The 15438-nt window shown below is 40.5% G+C and overlaps 1 protein-coding gene across 2 annotated transcripts in view; it reads right to left on the reverse strand.

Annotated features, from left to right (window-relative positions):
• znf385b (zinc finger protein 385B) overlaps positions 1-15438 on the reverse strand; it is a 342637-nt gene that overhangs the window by 254810 nt on the left and 72389 nt on the right. For both annotated transcript variants that reach the window (XM_078404019.1, XM_078404020.1), the window contains one exon: positions 13449-13748. In XM_078404019.1, the coding sequence (XP_078260145.1) occupies positions 13449-13746 (298 nt within the window). In that variant the 5' untranslated portion in view covers positions 13747-13748. The remainder of the gene's footprint in view (positions 1-13448; positions 13749-15438) is intronic.

Here is a 15438-nt window from a genome sequence, read left to right on the forward strand (position 1 = left end):
TACAATCTCTGTAAATAGGTCATAATTGCTTTTCCAAAGAAACATAGAAAAATAGGTACAGGAGTAGACCATTCGGCCCTTCAAATCAGTACCGCCATTCAATATGATCATGGCTGATCATCTAAAATCAGTACCCCGTTCCTGCTTTGTCCCCATATCCCTTGATTCCTTTAGCCCAAATAGAATCTAACTCTCTCTTGAAAACATCCAGTGAATTGGCCGCCACTGTCTTCTGTGGCAGAGAATTCCACAGATTCACAATGCTCTGGGTGAAGATGATTTTCCTCATCTCAGTCCTAAATGGCCTACCCCTTGTTCTTAAACTGTGACCCCTGGTTCTGCCACCCCCCCCCCCCCCCCCCCCAACATGGGGAACATTTTCTCTGCATCTAGCCAGTTCAATCCTTTAAGAATTTTACATGTTTCTATAAGATCCCCTCTCATCCTTCTAAATGAATACAAGCCCAGTCGACCCATTCCTTCATCATATGTCAGTCCTGCCATCCGGGGATTTAACCTGGTGAACCTACGCTGCACTCCCTCAACAGCAAGAATATCATTCCTCAAATTAGGAGACCAAAATAGCACACTAGGTGTGGTCCAGGTGCGTTCTCACCATAGGTTTTAATTGCGTAGAGATTAAAGGTTCAGAAACACTGATGTTGGACAAATGGTGTTGGCTTCCTTGCAGCAAGAACATTTATGTTCTCCTCATTTATGTCAAATTGAACTCTAGCATCTTCCTTGTGTAGGGATGTTTCAACTCTGGACAATGCTATGGCAACATACAGTAGAACATAGAACAGTGCACCACAGGAACTGGACGTTTGGCCCACAATATCCGTGCCGAACATAAACTAATCTCTGCCTGCACATGATCAAGACCCCTCCATTCCCTGCATATTCATGTGCCTGTCTAAAAACCTCTACAAAGCCTCTACGTACAGGCATATGCCTCCACTGCCACACCTGCCAGCACAGTCCTTGCATCGACCACTCTGTGTTAAAAAGCTCCTTGAAACGTTGCCTCGCTCACTTTAAAGCTACGCCTTCTTGTCCTTGACATGTTAACCCTGGGAAAAAATGTTTTGACTGTCAATGTCTCTCATCATTTTATCTCCTTCTATCAGGTCTCCCCTCAACCTCCGACATTCCAGAGCAAATTCCAAACACATTGTTACACCTATCCAGTTTGTCCCTCTCTTCGGCTGATCTACAGTATGTTTTGAAAATGAAGATATTTCAACAAGTATGTCTCTAAAATGTATTCACACCACACATCCATTTCCTGAAATCCTATTAAAATGTAGCAAAATTGTCAATGTGATTTATGTGGGTGTGTACACTCCTGAGATTGTCTTCACCTAAAATGTTCTAACAATACTCCTTTTCTATTAATAAAATCAATTCATTGATAAAGGATCAATGTGGCAATTGAGCAGCAGTTAAGTTACCAGGCAAGGTATTTCAAAGCCTAAAGTAATAATCCAGAGACCAGTATTCAAATTTTACTCTGGTTACAATGGAACTCAGTTAATAGTCAGGTATGTTTTGTTTAAATTAGGTAATCAGTACTGATGAGCACAGTAAAAACCTCACCTGATTTATTGATGCTCCTCAAGACCAGAAATTTGCATTCCTTACTTGGTCTGGCGTATTGTTAACTCTAGACCCACCAGTCCTGTTGACTCTTACATGATCTCAGATGGACCAATAATTAGGCATGAGCAATAAATGCACAGCACAGTAGTCCGGTCCTGACTACAGATGTTGTCTATGCGGTCTCCCAATGTGCGTTTTATCCGATGCTGCTCTTTCCTCCCATATTTCACAGCATGCAAGTTTGTAGGTTAATTGGCTTCTGGAAATTGCCCCTAGTGTGTAGGATGTAACATAGAACTAGTGTACTGGTAATTGACGGCTGGCATGGTCTTGGTGGGCCGAAGGGCCTGTTTCCACAGGGTATCTCTAAAAGGAATGTCAGCTTTGCCAGCAACATCCATTTCCGAAAGAAATTAATAAATAAATGTGCTAAATGTTTTGCCCTTTCCAGAGGCCGCAGCAATGACTGAGAAAAAATGAACAAGAGTTTAAACACTACAGGAAGGTGGCAGCAGCAATCAAGAGGCTGCAGAAAAGACTCACCAGCTTAGTTTAGTCTTGAGATACAGTGTGGAAACAGGCCCTTCAGCCCAGCGTGTCCACGTGATCACCCCACACACTATCACTATCCTACACATTGGGACAGCACCCATAATCAAGTTCGAACACGGGTCCCAGGTGCTGTAAGGCAACAAATCTACACGCCCACCGTTCCATTAACTTCTTCTGTTTTTAGCTCAGATTCTTCCTTCAGACACTCCTGAAAGTTTTGTATTGTAGTAAATATCCTTTGTGTCAAAGTTTGTTTGATGCTGATCTTGTGAAGTGCTTTGGAATGTTTCACTGCATTAAAGCAGCTTCACTAAAGCAAAAAACAGTTTTTAAAAAAGCAAAAAAAAGTTTTAAAAAAAATTAAAGCAAAAAACAGGTTTTTGTTAATATGACAAACAGAAGCTGTTCATGGACACCTGAGACAAAACAGTGTGAGGTAGAGGAGCAATGTTAGAAAAGCCTTTGATCTCATTCTGCAAAGAGAGAGAGGTAACAAAGAGAAGACACCTTGAAGTCAATTCAGCAGAAAGGTCTCAGCTCCTGTAGACTCAAAAGGACAGAATGCACAGGTTATTACAAGGAGGCAGCACTTTCATTATAAATATGCTGTAACATATGTGAAGAGCATTGTTCAACAAAATAAATCTGTAACTATTGTTCAGAGACTTCACTTTAGTGCGAAATAAGAGCTCAGTAATTCAATCAATTCTTGCCTCATCTTGTATTAACCTGATATGCCTTCAGACACCCTGAACAATATGTGCACACACCCAAAAGGATGGGATATTAGGCACTATTATTGCCCGCTTGTTTACACATATTAAAATGTAAGTCAGCTTGAATCAACTCCTGTTCCAACCACCTACTGAATCCAATTACATCACATTAACATTGAATGTTGTCTTCAACAGAGTCAAAATTGAAAAAGACCACTTGCTTAAAAGTTGCCAAGGAGAGTAAACATTTAAAAGAAAGTAGCACAGAAACTGAACAAATAGTTGTTGAAATGCCAATATTACACCAGTAAATGCATTGGTAGATTTATAAATGTAGTCCCAATCTCAGAGCATTCAATGTATTGGTAGAGTAGACACAAAGCTGAATTTCAGAGATCCTATATCATTTCTTAGAAAGAAAATAAGAAATTTCTTTGTAAATTAACTGTGTAATACAGCGAAGGGATCGGATATATAAATAATCAATAAACTAAAACAAATGAAGCAGGTTCATAAGGCAAAGTCATCTATCTCAACAATTTAAATGAGAATGTACATGATTTGTAAGTTTGCAGATGACACATATTGTATGTGTATTGTAGTCGTATTGTAGACTGTGAACATTGTTATCCAAAATTACCATGTGATCTTGATCAGCTGGGCAAATGGGTCAAGGAATGGCAAATGGCAGTTTACTTCAGTTGTGCTATTACATCCTGAGGGCTCAAACCACGGCAGAATCTTCATCATCAATGATAGAACACATGGATCAAGGTGTACAAGTGCATTATTCCTTGAAAATGTCTTCACAGGAAGATAGGGTGCAAAAAGGGCATGCTGGCCATCATCATTCAGGATCAGTGTAGAATTTGGGACATAATATTACAGTTCAAGATATATAAGATGTTGAGGATGCTGCCAGGTCTCAAGGACCTGAGCTATAGGGAGAAGTTGCCTTCATCATTCAGGGTATTGAGTATAGAAATTGGAACATATTGTTACAGTTGTAAAAGATGTCAGTAAGGCCACATTCAAAGCATTGTATTCAGTTTTGGTCACCCTGGAAGGATATCATTAAGCTGGAAAAGTGCAGAGGAGATTTGCAACAATGCTGCCAAGGCTTGAAAGCCTGAGCTGTAGGGGGAGGTTGGGCAACCTAGGACATTATTTCTTGGTATGCAGGAGAATGAGGGGTCATTTTATAGAGGCGTATAAAATCATGATCGGAATTGATGGGGTGAATGCACAGAGTATTTTCCCCAGGGTAGGAGCATCAAGAACGAGAGAATATAGGTTTAAGATGAGAGAGGAATGGTTTAATAGGAATATGAGGGGCAACGTTTCCACTCACCGGGTGGTGGGTATATGGAATACCAGAGGAGGTAATTGAGGCGGGTATAATAATGATATTTAAAAGACCCTTGGACAGGTTTAGAGGGATATGGACCAAATGCAGGCAATGGGACTAGCTTCGACAGAGCATCTTGGTCGTCATGGACGAGTTGGGCTGCTGAGCTGATCTGGCACTCTGGTGTCAGCACAATAGCCTCCTCTTGAATGTCACTAAAACAAAGGAGCTGATTGTGGACTTCAGAAGGGCTAAACATCCAAGGACGTACACGCCACTGGAGATAAATGGGCCGATTGTGGATAGGGTGAGCAGTTTTAAATACTTGGGAGTCCGCATCGCAGAGGATCTGACGTGGGCAACGCACATTGCCGCACTGGTGGGTAAGGCTAAGCAGCGCCTTTACCACCTTAGACAACTGAGGAAATTCAGAGTGTCTCTGAAGATCCTTCATTGCTTCTACTCTGGGGCTGTAGAGAGCATCCTGTCCGGCAACATTACAGTCTGGTTTGGGAACAGCTCTGCCCAGGACAGGATGGCCCTGCAGAGAGTAGTGCGTTTGGCAGAACGCACCATGGGAACTACACTCATCCCCCTGCAGGACCTATACATCAGGAGGTGCAGATCCAGAGCAAGTAAGATCATGAGGGACCCCTGCCACCCCAGTAACGGACTGTTCCAGATGCTACGATCAGGCAAACGCCTCCGCTGTCACGCTGTGAAAACGGAGAGGATGAGACGGAGCTTCTTCCCACAGGCCATCAGGACTGTCAACTTTTATAACCCCAGAGACTAAATTTTTGTCGACACTAATAGTAACTTATTAACTTTATTTATATGCTGTAACTGTAATTCTTTTTGTGCACAACCCGCAGGCATTGCCACTTTCATTTCACTGCACATCGTGTATGTGTATGTGACAAATAAATTTGACTTGACTTGAGCCTATTTCAATGCTGTGTGACTCTATGACTCCATCTGGGTTGGTATGGATGAGTCGGTCAGAGGGCCTATTTCTGTTCAAGATTCAAAAGAGGCAAGTCTGAGAGAGTTAGATAGGGAAAGATGATGTTGTTATGCCGAGGAGGGACGTTTATGGCAGCAGAACAATATCAATGAGTTGGTAAGGTGGGTAGGGAAATGGTAGAGGTAAGTTAGCCCTGAGACATTGGATACATATTGGTCGCGCAAATATACACAATGAGTGACAGATTCCTTGGCAGTTCTGAGGAAAATAATATGCTCTGTTCTTCTGTAACAAAGGTTTACCTCATCTCTATCAACAAGATCAACTTTCTTTGTGCCATCTATGAATTTGGTAAGCATACTTCCTATTATGGAAGATGTGGAAGTAATGTTTTCTAACATGCCTGCATATATGCTTACATATTTGTTTACATATTTACAGATATGTAAAAAGTGGTCAAGAACTCTCCACAAAGACTCAAGGTTCCGTCAACACAAACGCAGTCATTAGAAAACCTATGACGACTGTCCAACGAGGACTTGATAATACCTGTCATCATAAAGTAACTGAAGGTTGTAAAAATATAAAGTCAATTAAGTTGGTAGGAAGAAACTGCAGGTGCTAGTTTAAACTGATGATAGACACAAAAAGCTGGAGTAACTCAGCGGGACAGACAACATCTCTGGGGAGAAGGAATGGGTGACGTTTCAGCTCCCTGAAATGTCACCCATTCCTTCTCTCCAGAGATGCTGCCTGTCCCGCTGAGTTACCTCAGCTGTTTGTGTCTATCTTAAGTCAATTAAGTTTACATGTCTCTGAGCTCATGCTTATTTAAAAGCAACTTGCTATGGCAAATTTGCTAAGATAGGTACTTAGACTCAGATAGCTCCTCTGTCCCTCCCTTCCCCTCCTCCTTCCCAGATCTCCCTCTATCTTCCTGTCTCCACCTATATCCTTCCTTTGTTCCACCCCCGACATCAGTCTGAAGAAGGGTCTCGACCCGAAACGTCACCCATTCCTTCTCTCCCGAGATGCTGCCTGACCTGCTGAGTTACTCCAGCATTTTGTGAATAAATCGATTTGTACCAGCATCTGCAGTTATTTTCTTATACTTATGGTACTTAGAGTCATTGAGTCATAGAGTGATACAGTGTGGAAACAGGCCCTTCGGCCCAACTTGCCCACACCGGCCAATAATGGCCCAGCTACACTAGTCCCACTTGCCTGCACTTGGTCCATATCCCTCCAAACCTGTCCTATCCATGAACCTGTCTAACTGTTTCTTAAACGATGGGATAGTCCCAGCCTCAACTACCTCCTCAGGCAGCTTGTTCCATACATCCACCAGCCTTTGTGTGAAAAAGTTACCCGTCGGATTCCTATTAAATCTTTTCCCCTTCACCTTGTCCTCTGGTCCTCGATTCCCCTACTCTGGGCAAGTGGCTTGATGCAGGCACAGACACAGAGACATAATTCATAGATCTCAATCATGTAAGGAAATCTCCGGTGAGAAAATCTGAGGTTCTGCAGCAGTTACAAATGTTCAAGACAATCTTTTCAATATGCATGGCAAGCAGACTGAAACACAGTGGCAGAACAAATGCTTATGCTGCCACCTGCAGTATAAATTAAGGTTAACAGCAGTATCAAAGTATTTAATATCAAAGTACAGAGAAACAAGTACCCACATCATTCCAAAACATCTCCAAAGAAATGTAGGCAGAATAGTAAAGCAAGAAATATGGAAGAGCAGGCTCCCACAAAGCAGGATATGATATAAGAAAATAACTGCAGATGCTGGTACAAATCGAAGGTATTTATTCACAAAGTGCTGGAGTAACTCAGCAGGTCGGGCAGCATCTCGGGAGAGAAGGAATGGGTCGAGACCCTTCTTCAGACTGATGGATATGATAATGGTTATGTAATTTTCGATGTGTAGGTAGGAACTACAGATGCTGGCTTAAACCAACACTGGTTTAGACAGGCACAAAAGGCTAACTCAGTTAGTCAGGCAGCATCTCTGGAGAAAAGGAATCGGTGGCCTGAAGAAGGGTCTTCACCCGAAATATAATTTTTCATGTTGTTAGTAGATGGGTAAAATATTTATTAGGGCAGACAAGTTCATTCTCCTGATTTTTCTCCTTCATCGTGCTTAGAAACTACATACCCAAGAAAGCAGGAGGAGCCTCAATTTAACATTGCATCAGATTGACAGCACCCATAGTGAGAGAATGTGGAGCATTACAGGTTATCAGCATTTGTGAACATGCTAGAACTAGTTTTGACAGGAATGGTAACAGGGCACATAGGAAATAATAATAGGACTGGGCAGAGTCAACGGAGATTTGTGAAAGGGAAATCATGATCGGCAAATGTGTTAATAGTTTATTGAAATTGTTCACTCCTCATGAGAAACATATAATTTTGTCCAGTCATGTGGAATTTTAAAATAAAACAACTTACATCAAAGGTATTTAATGTTATACGTATGTCACTGTTCGAACCGTTTACTGGCCACAACTGCAATCTAAATGAGTGTTTTAAACTTTCCTATATTTTGACATGTAGGAAATAATAGGAAATCTACAGTCTAATGTTTTGTGAACTACTGTGTCCTTGAATTTCCAATATTTTACCCTGAAATCCACCTTCCTCACATTCTCTTATTTATATGTCATGCTTGATCCATTTTTTTGTTGTAATTCCTTCTATAATATGCTTGTAATTCAGACAGGTATTAGGTCATGTAATAAAAAGAATTTCAAACTTCATATACAATTAAACCAAAGCACATAGTGCTTCCTAAACAAAGTCTACAGTGGATGATTGCTGAGGTAGGGTTGTGGTTAGTGTTCAGTGTGGCAACAGCAGCTGATGGTTGATGGGAAGAAGCTGCTCTTAAACCTGTACTTCACGATTCTCAGGCTCCTGTATCATCATCCCAATGGCAGCATCCAGATGGGAGCATGGCCAAAGTGGCATGAGGCTTTGATAATATTAGTTGCCTTTCTGGGAGTTCCATTTACCGAACCAGGCCATTATGCATCCAGTCAGAACTGTACAAGTTTGATAGAGTATTTGGCAACATGCCAAATCTCCTCAATCTTCTGAGCAAGTCGAGGTGTTGATGAGTTTTCTTGCTGATTGCATCAATGTGCCCCACCCAGGATAGATCCTCAGAGAAGGGTCTCGACCCGAAACGTCACCCATTCCTTCTCTCCCGAGATGCTGCCTGACCTGCTGAGTTACTCCAGCATTTTGTGAATAAATAGATCCTCAGAGATACGCACATGCAGAAATTTAAAGCTGTTGACTCTCTCCATCACCATGCAATTAATTCTAGTATTATGAAATTGCTTTCCAAACATCGCAAGTGTTCTGGCTTTCTATTTCAGGGGCATTATCCAATGTGAAGTTCTGAACTTACATAATGAAACATACAGAAGCAAAGACATTGGCAAATTAAATAATACAATGTTTATGCAACACTGGAATTAAACAGTGCAAATTCACTGGTATAGCAAGCTTGAAAAACTGAATGGCATATTTCTGTTCCTAAACTTTAATTTACTTCCTTGTCTTACCTTTGTAAATTGATGAAATTCACATAAATTCAAGTGGTTTTCTTTGATTGCACTGGAGAAAGTTGCGAACAAGAGGGCTGAAGCTAAGTGAGGAACTTCAGCCTTTGACATGAAATCACACGGGATCAGAAAAACCAAAGTTGTTTTCAGTTTTCCAGTGTAATAAGCATGAACATTGATAGTTCTGCCACACTATTACCAACAACATTACTAATGTGGAGACCAAGCAAACTTTCATGCTCTTGTTAGATCTCTAGCTATTAAAATCCATGTTAATGAAAGATAAATATAGAGAAATAAGGAACTGCAGATGCTGGTCTACAAAAAAAGACGCAAACACTTGAGTAACTCAGTGGGTCAGGTTGCATTCCTGGAGAACATGGATGGATGACGGATCACATCGGGACCCAACACAAAACGTCACCTATCCATGTTCTCCAAGGTTGCTGCCTGGCCCGCTGAGTACCTCCAGCACTTTGTGTCTTTTTTTTAAACAAAAGATAGAATATTTTTGTTGCTATTAGTGTTAGATTGGAATGATTGAAAATACAAAAATATCGGGGGGTTTTGTCTCACTGCATTCCATCATTGACCATTGCCCTAAATTGTGTTGGATTATACTTGCCAATCTAGCAAGAAACATTCAGAAAATGAAATATTAGTTAACTGAAGTTACCAATAGTAAAGATAGACACAAAATGCTGGAGTAACTCAACGGGTCAGACTGCATCTCTGGAGAAAAGGAATAGGTGACGTTTCAGGTCAAGAGCCATCTTCAGACTTTGAATTTGCAATGCACAAATATTTCTCTATGAAGATGGGACTTTAAATCCCTTACCAAACATAAGCAAGATTAGTGCAGTAAGGATGCTGGAATATGTGAACATTCCAGGATATGAAATGTGCAAGCAAACAAAGATATTAACAGTAAAAGGGGTATAAAAAATGAAAATGCTAGAATATGTGGCAGATGTAAGCATTTGTAGAGAGAGAAACATCACTAATGTGTCAGGTCAAAGCCACATTATCAGGGAGGCCAGTCAGGTGTACATAGGATTAAGGTTAGAAATGTAAAGGAGATCTGAGGGGCAGTTTTTTCACATAGAGGCTGTATTATATGGAACAAACTGCCACAGGAGGTCTTGGAGGCAGATCCAATGACAATAATTAAAATGTATTTGGGTGGGTAGTCAGTTAGGAAAGATACAGGTCTAAGGTGGACAAATGGGATTAGCATACAAATAGGCATAGTGTTCAGCATGGATGAGTTGGGCTGAAGGGCCACTTTCTGCGCTGTAGAACCGTGACACCCCAATCATTGAGCCTCGCAGAGGCTGAGCGATGTTGCAAAGGCAGTAATGAAAGGCCCTTATGATATGCTCATATATTTTTACATTATGTTTGGATCAAACAAGTGACACAAATGTTGCAAGGGTTCTTGTTGAGTCACAGACAGGTGGCGGGGAGAAGCTGAGTGGCATATGAGGGAGTTTAGTTTGACAGTGCTTCAAGCATTGTGAGAGTGGAGGTTTGAGTGATGTTGAAGTGGAGCTAAGATGTCCAGCAACAGACTGGTTCCACCAAGATGCAGGACAGAACGCCACAGGAGAACCTTCTTCCCCGTGGCTATCAAACTTTACAATTCCACCCCTTCTGTTGTGGGGTAGACCGAGACTGACTCCCCAAATTTTTTTGGGTGGTGTTGCCAAAAGACAACGTTAAGATGAGAAAGGAAGGAGATCAGAGATGGTGGATATGAGAAATAAAGGAGTAGAAGCAGGAAGACAAGGCACTGCAGGTGATTCCCATGTAACAACTGAGGAGTTAAAGGGTGGACATAAAGGGTCTCATCCAATCCAGTGGAATGGTGGTGATCTGCCTCTGGAAATGGGAAACAGTGATATTCCAGATAGGAAATGGACAAAAAATTATGCAGTAGCTAAAAGAATAATAAACAAAATAAAAGGAAAATACTTTTTCCAAAATGCGGAAAAACATGGCAAAACGTCAAACAATTTTGAACTCTGTAAAATCAACAGTGAATTCCAAACATAAACTTCAACTTATTTCTGGTACACCTATTCACAGTGTTACTTTGCAAGTCTTAATTTAGGATTCACTATAAAAATGAGTGCAGGGACATATGGTTAGAACATGAAAATGTCCACAGCAGGATCATGTTTGTTTACAACACTTACACTGGACTCCAAAATATAGCAGAGATGTGGAAACCCCGCTGTAAATCAATTCTAAACTTCCATACTCGCTCAGCACTGGGGGGTAATGAACATCAAGATCCTCGCCAGTGTAATGGTAGTTTTGATAAAAAAACTTGTATGCACAAATCACAACCAGCATCACACTGTAGATCCTGAGGATTCTTTCATTCCAATTCAATAAACTGACTCTAAATTGATGCATGTAAAAAGCAAAAAAACAACTGTACATGCTACAAATCTGAAATAAAAACAACAAATACTTGAAATACTCAGCAGGCTCAGGCAACAGAGCTGGACTCCACAGATGCTTCTTGACCTGATTAAAACTAACTGTTATAGAACTGAAGTTATTTGGCATACCAATAGTAATTGAATTTACTTTCCTTCACAGCTAAATCAGCATTGTACCATCAAGACTGACTCCTGCACTGTATTGCTCAATATTTTGCTTGCATGTTCCCGACTGTAAAACAGCCCGCAGATGACATCCTGATTAACCTACCTGATCTCCCGGTTGCCAGACACTTTAATTCTCCTTCCCATTCCTCCGCAGACCTTTCTGTCCTTGGTCTCCTCCATTGTCAGAGTGAGGCTAAACACAATTTGGGGGAGCAGCATCTCATATTTCGCTTGGGCAGCTTACAGCCCAGTGGTATGAATACTGATTTCTCTCACTTCAGGTAGCCCCGGCATTCCCTCTTTCTCTATCCCTCCCCACCCAAGTCGCACCAGCTTCTCATTTTCATCCTACAAACAGCTTACAATGGCCTGTTTCCTTTATCATTGTTACTTTTTTGCATATCTTTCATTCATTGTTCTTTATCTCTCCACACCACTGTCTATTTCTCTCATTTCTTATCCCAAACCTGTCTGAAGGGTCTCGACCCGAAACGTCACCCATTCCTTCTCTCCAGAGATGCTGCCTGTCCCGCTGAGTTACTCCAGCTTTTTGTGTCTATCCTCAAATGAAGAAGTTTACTTGCATTCCACATCAATAATAAAGCAGTTAAAGAACCAAAGTAATTCCTGGAGAATGATACAGTTAGTTGCAGCTCTTTGGAGAATATATATATTTTTTAATTTTAAAGGATACAGGCAACACTCAAATCCTTAAATATTATTGTACAGAAAATAATATAACTATTTCAACTTATGTAAGATTGTGTCTTATGATTTTGAAATGACCTTCATTAAATTAAGAACCAATGATTTGGAAGGGTGTGGGGATGAGAAAGGGCAATGCCTCAAGCTTAAGAAAAGCTGCTTGCAAAGACTGGAAATGGTGCTCAATGCCTGGCCAGACTGGACACAAAATTATTGATTCTTATTTGTTATAAATGATAAGCCCCCAAATCCATCCTTTTGTGCTTCCTAAATCTCCTTTAAGAATTGTAAACAAGCCAATATGAAATTATGAAGATTCATTTTCATGTTCATAAGTTATCGGAGCAGAAGTAGGTCATTTGGCCCATCAAATCCACCCGCCATTCTATCTGGCTAATCTATCTTTCCCTCTCAACCCCATACTCCTGCCTTCTCTGCATAACTTGTTAAAAAAATAAGACTAGCCTTTTTTATTGTTCATTTGAAAAATGTAGTATTCAATTGTTCTCTACTCAATTAATTTTATTACATTCCATTAAAACCTTAAATCGTGGATTCTGCAAGAACCACTCAGTCCCAGATTGCTACACAATCTTAACCCAGATTCAGAGTCATGGACAGAATCCCAAAGGAGCAACTAATAACTGTCAAGCAGAATGAAGCATACTACTGAGTATTTTACCAAGACAGGCAAAACGAATGCTCACACAAGCCAGGGACAAACATAACTCTCCAGCTACCTTTGTACAATTCTCGCAAAGAAGGATGGGCTCTGAGGTTCCGGAGTACCTCACAGCAGACGAGGTGCAACTGATCTATATGACTGTTCCTACATAATGGCAAAAATGGAGTCCTGGTATTCAATTTTATGGGGCACGTGTATGGCCACAACTCCACAAAACATGAGGCAGTGCACACCAAACATCAGCGGTATTCTAATTCCAGAGACTAATTTCTCAGTGGCTCTTCCAAACATACAAGACACAAATCAGAAGTTAGTTGCAATATTCATCAGCTGCAAACTCTGGACGATGAAGCTGCTCTGGCAAGGCAATCCACACTGTAGCTTCCTACCTGCCCTATCCTCCCTCAGGTGCTGTAGTTGTGGTAAGAATTCTACGCAGATTGTATTGCCAATAACCCACTGCGCAGGCTTTAAATAGTATCTCCCAGCTTAGTATCTCTACCACCAAACAGCAAAACAGATTCAATATTAACTTAGATAACAAATTAAAAAAATTAATGAACAGGACACAGGCTCATACAAAAGCATCTAGTGAATGGATTTTCCAACGTCATATTAAAGAATTCTTTCAAACGTAACATCAGCAGTCCATGTTAAATTGTCGCCCATACCTGTATTGGTGCTAGTGACAAACGTACTTGGAGCTGAGGTAACTGGAACATGGCTGTTGACTTGTTTTATCCTCTTCAGGTGAGACCTCCCATTGTAATGAACCTCAGCCTGTGCTGCTGAGTTCAGCTGAATGTTACACACTTCACAAAGAGCAAGTCCTACATTCTGCTTCTCAATGTTCAACTGATAGCCCAAGTATTCACTGCTGAGTATTTTCCCATCACTGTAAGTGTAAAGATCTCCTGAATTCATCATAACATCTTCAACAATGTGCTCAGGACTCAGTGGTTGCTTCATTCCTGCAAAGATAAAGATAATTCAATAAAAATTCAACAAATGTTTATTAATAAATTGCATGTAAAAATCTAGAAACGGACTCTACAAACAATGCAAATGAGAGCATCAAAGAAATAAAGTGTACTGTTAGATACAATGGTGTGTGGGTTGCAATAATTACAAAGCTAACTTCATTATCATTTTACTTTTCCAGATTTTTTGGTTCCATTGTGTTTGTTATAATGACCACACCACCACGTAAGTGATTCCAAAATATCGTCATTTTTCCTCATCCATGGCCTCCCATTTGCAATAACTAGAGGGCTTGCAACTGCATCTGTTCCATTTGCAATACATGTTCTGACCCACCTCCCCCCACTCAGCATAGGTTATCCTTGTCTAAGAGTTATATCCAACTCTCTCTTGAATACATCCAGTGAATTGGCCTCCACTGCCTTTGTGGCTGAGAATTCCACAGATTCACAACCCTCTGTGTGAATATGTTTTTCCCCATCCTAAATGGCATACCCCTTATTCTTAAATTTTCAGGGACATTTGCATTATTTGGCATTAAAAAAAAAAAAAACCATGCCAACATTGTGCATAATTCTAGAGAAATAACCATACAAATGTGTCATTGACCAATAATGCTTAACAGAATGTTTCAGATGTTACTTTACAGCAATAAACAAAAAGATTATATTCTTAGTATAATATTTGTTGGAATATTTTTCTACAGCACATTCAGTCATGCATCTATACTCTGAGCAAGGCAGGTGTTAAATCCAAGAATAAATGTTAAACTCAGATAACACCTGCATTTATAATTTATTAAATTAAAGCTGGAGTTAATATCAACAGTAAACTTAAATTACTGCAACCTATGTGTGAAAATGTAATTACAGCAAAGTTCTGTTGTAAAATTGTAGTGAACTTTCATTTTCCTCATTAGTATGGGAACATCTCAGAATAACTTTGCTGTTTCTTGAATTAATATGGCTATTAGTTAATAATCTGGTAACAGTTATTTTCCAATGAGTAAGAAAAGTGAAAGATTATTAAGCGGTAATTGTCATGATTTAGTAAATGAGTTTTTAACTTCCGAATATATGTACTGCCAAAGTTGTCTTTAAGGCCACCATGAACTCTGTATTGACACGGAAGGCTGTGAGTCTTCCTCCCATGTATTAATATCATGTTTATATCACATTGCTGGTGCATAAAATGACATTTTCTCACTTCCTGGGCATGTATTCTGGAAAATTGCTATCTGGTACATAGGCATAATGCACTAAGGAATGCCTGGCAGATTCTTTACACTCGGTAGACTATAGACAATAGGTGCAGGAGTAGGCCATTCGGCCCTTTGAGCCAGCACCGCCATTCAATGTGATCATGGCTGATCATTCTCAATCAGTACCCCGTTCCTGCCTTCTCCCCATACCCCCTGACTCCGCTATCCTTAAGATCTAGCTCGCTCTTGAATGCATTCAGAGAATTGGCCTCCACTGCCTTCTGAGGCAGAGAATTCCACAGATTTACAACTCTCTGACTGAAAAAGTTTTTCCTCATCTCCGTTCTCTCACAGGGATTTGCGACCTGCAAAAGGTTCTATCATCCGGCTGAATTTGTCCTTCATCATTTATACCAGAGGGAGGCAAGGTGCTTTTGAGCAGAGTATATCCCACTGATGGGATGCACTGTTGCCATTTC

The sequence above is a fragment of the Rhinoraja longicauda genome, chromosome 8 (genome assembly GCF_053455715.1).
Source record: "Rhinoraja longicauda isolate Sanriku21f chromosome 8, sRhiLon1.1, whole genome shotgun sequence".
Taxonomy (NCBI): domain Eukaryota; kingdom Metazoa; phylum Chordata; class Chondrichthyes; order Rajiformes; family Arhynchobatidae; genus Rhinoraja; species Rhinoraja longicauda.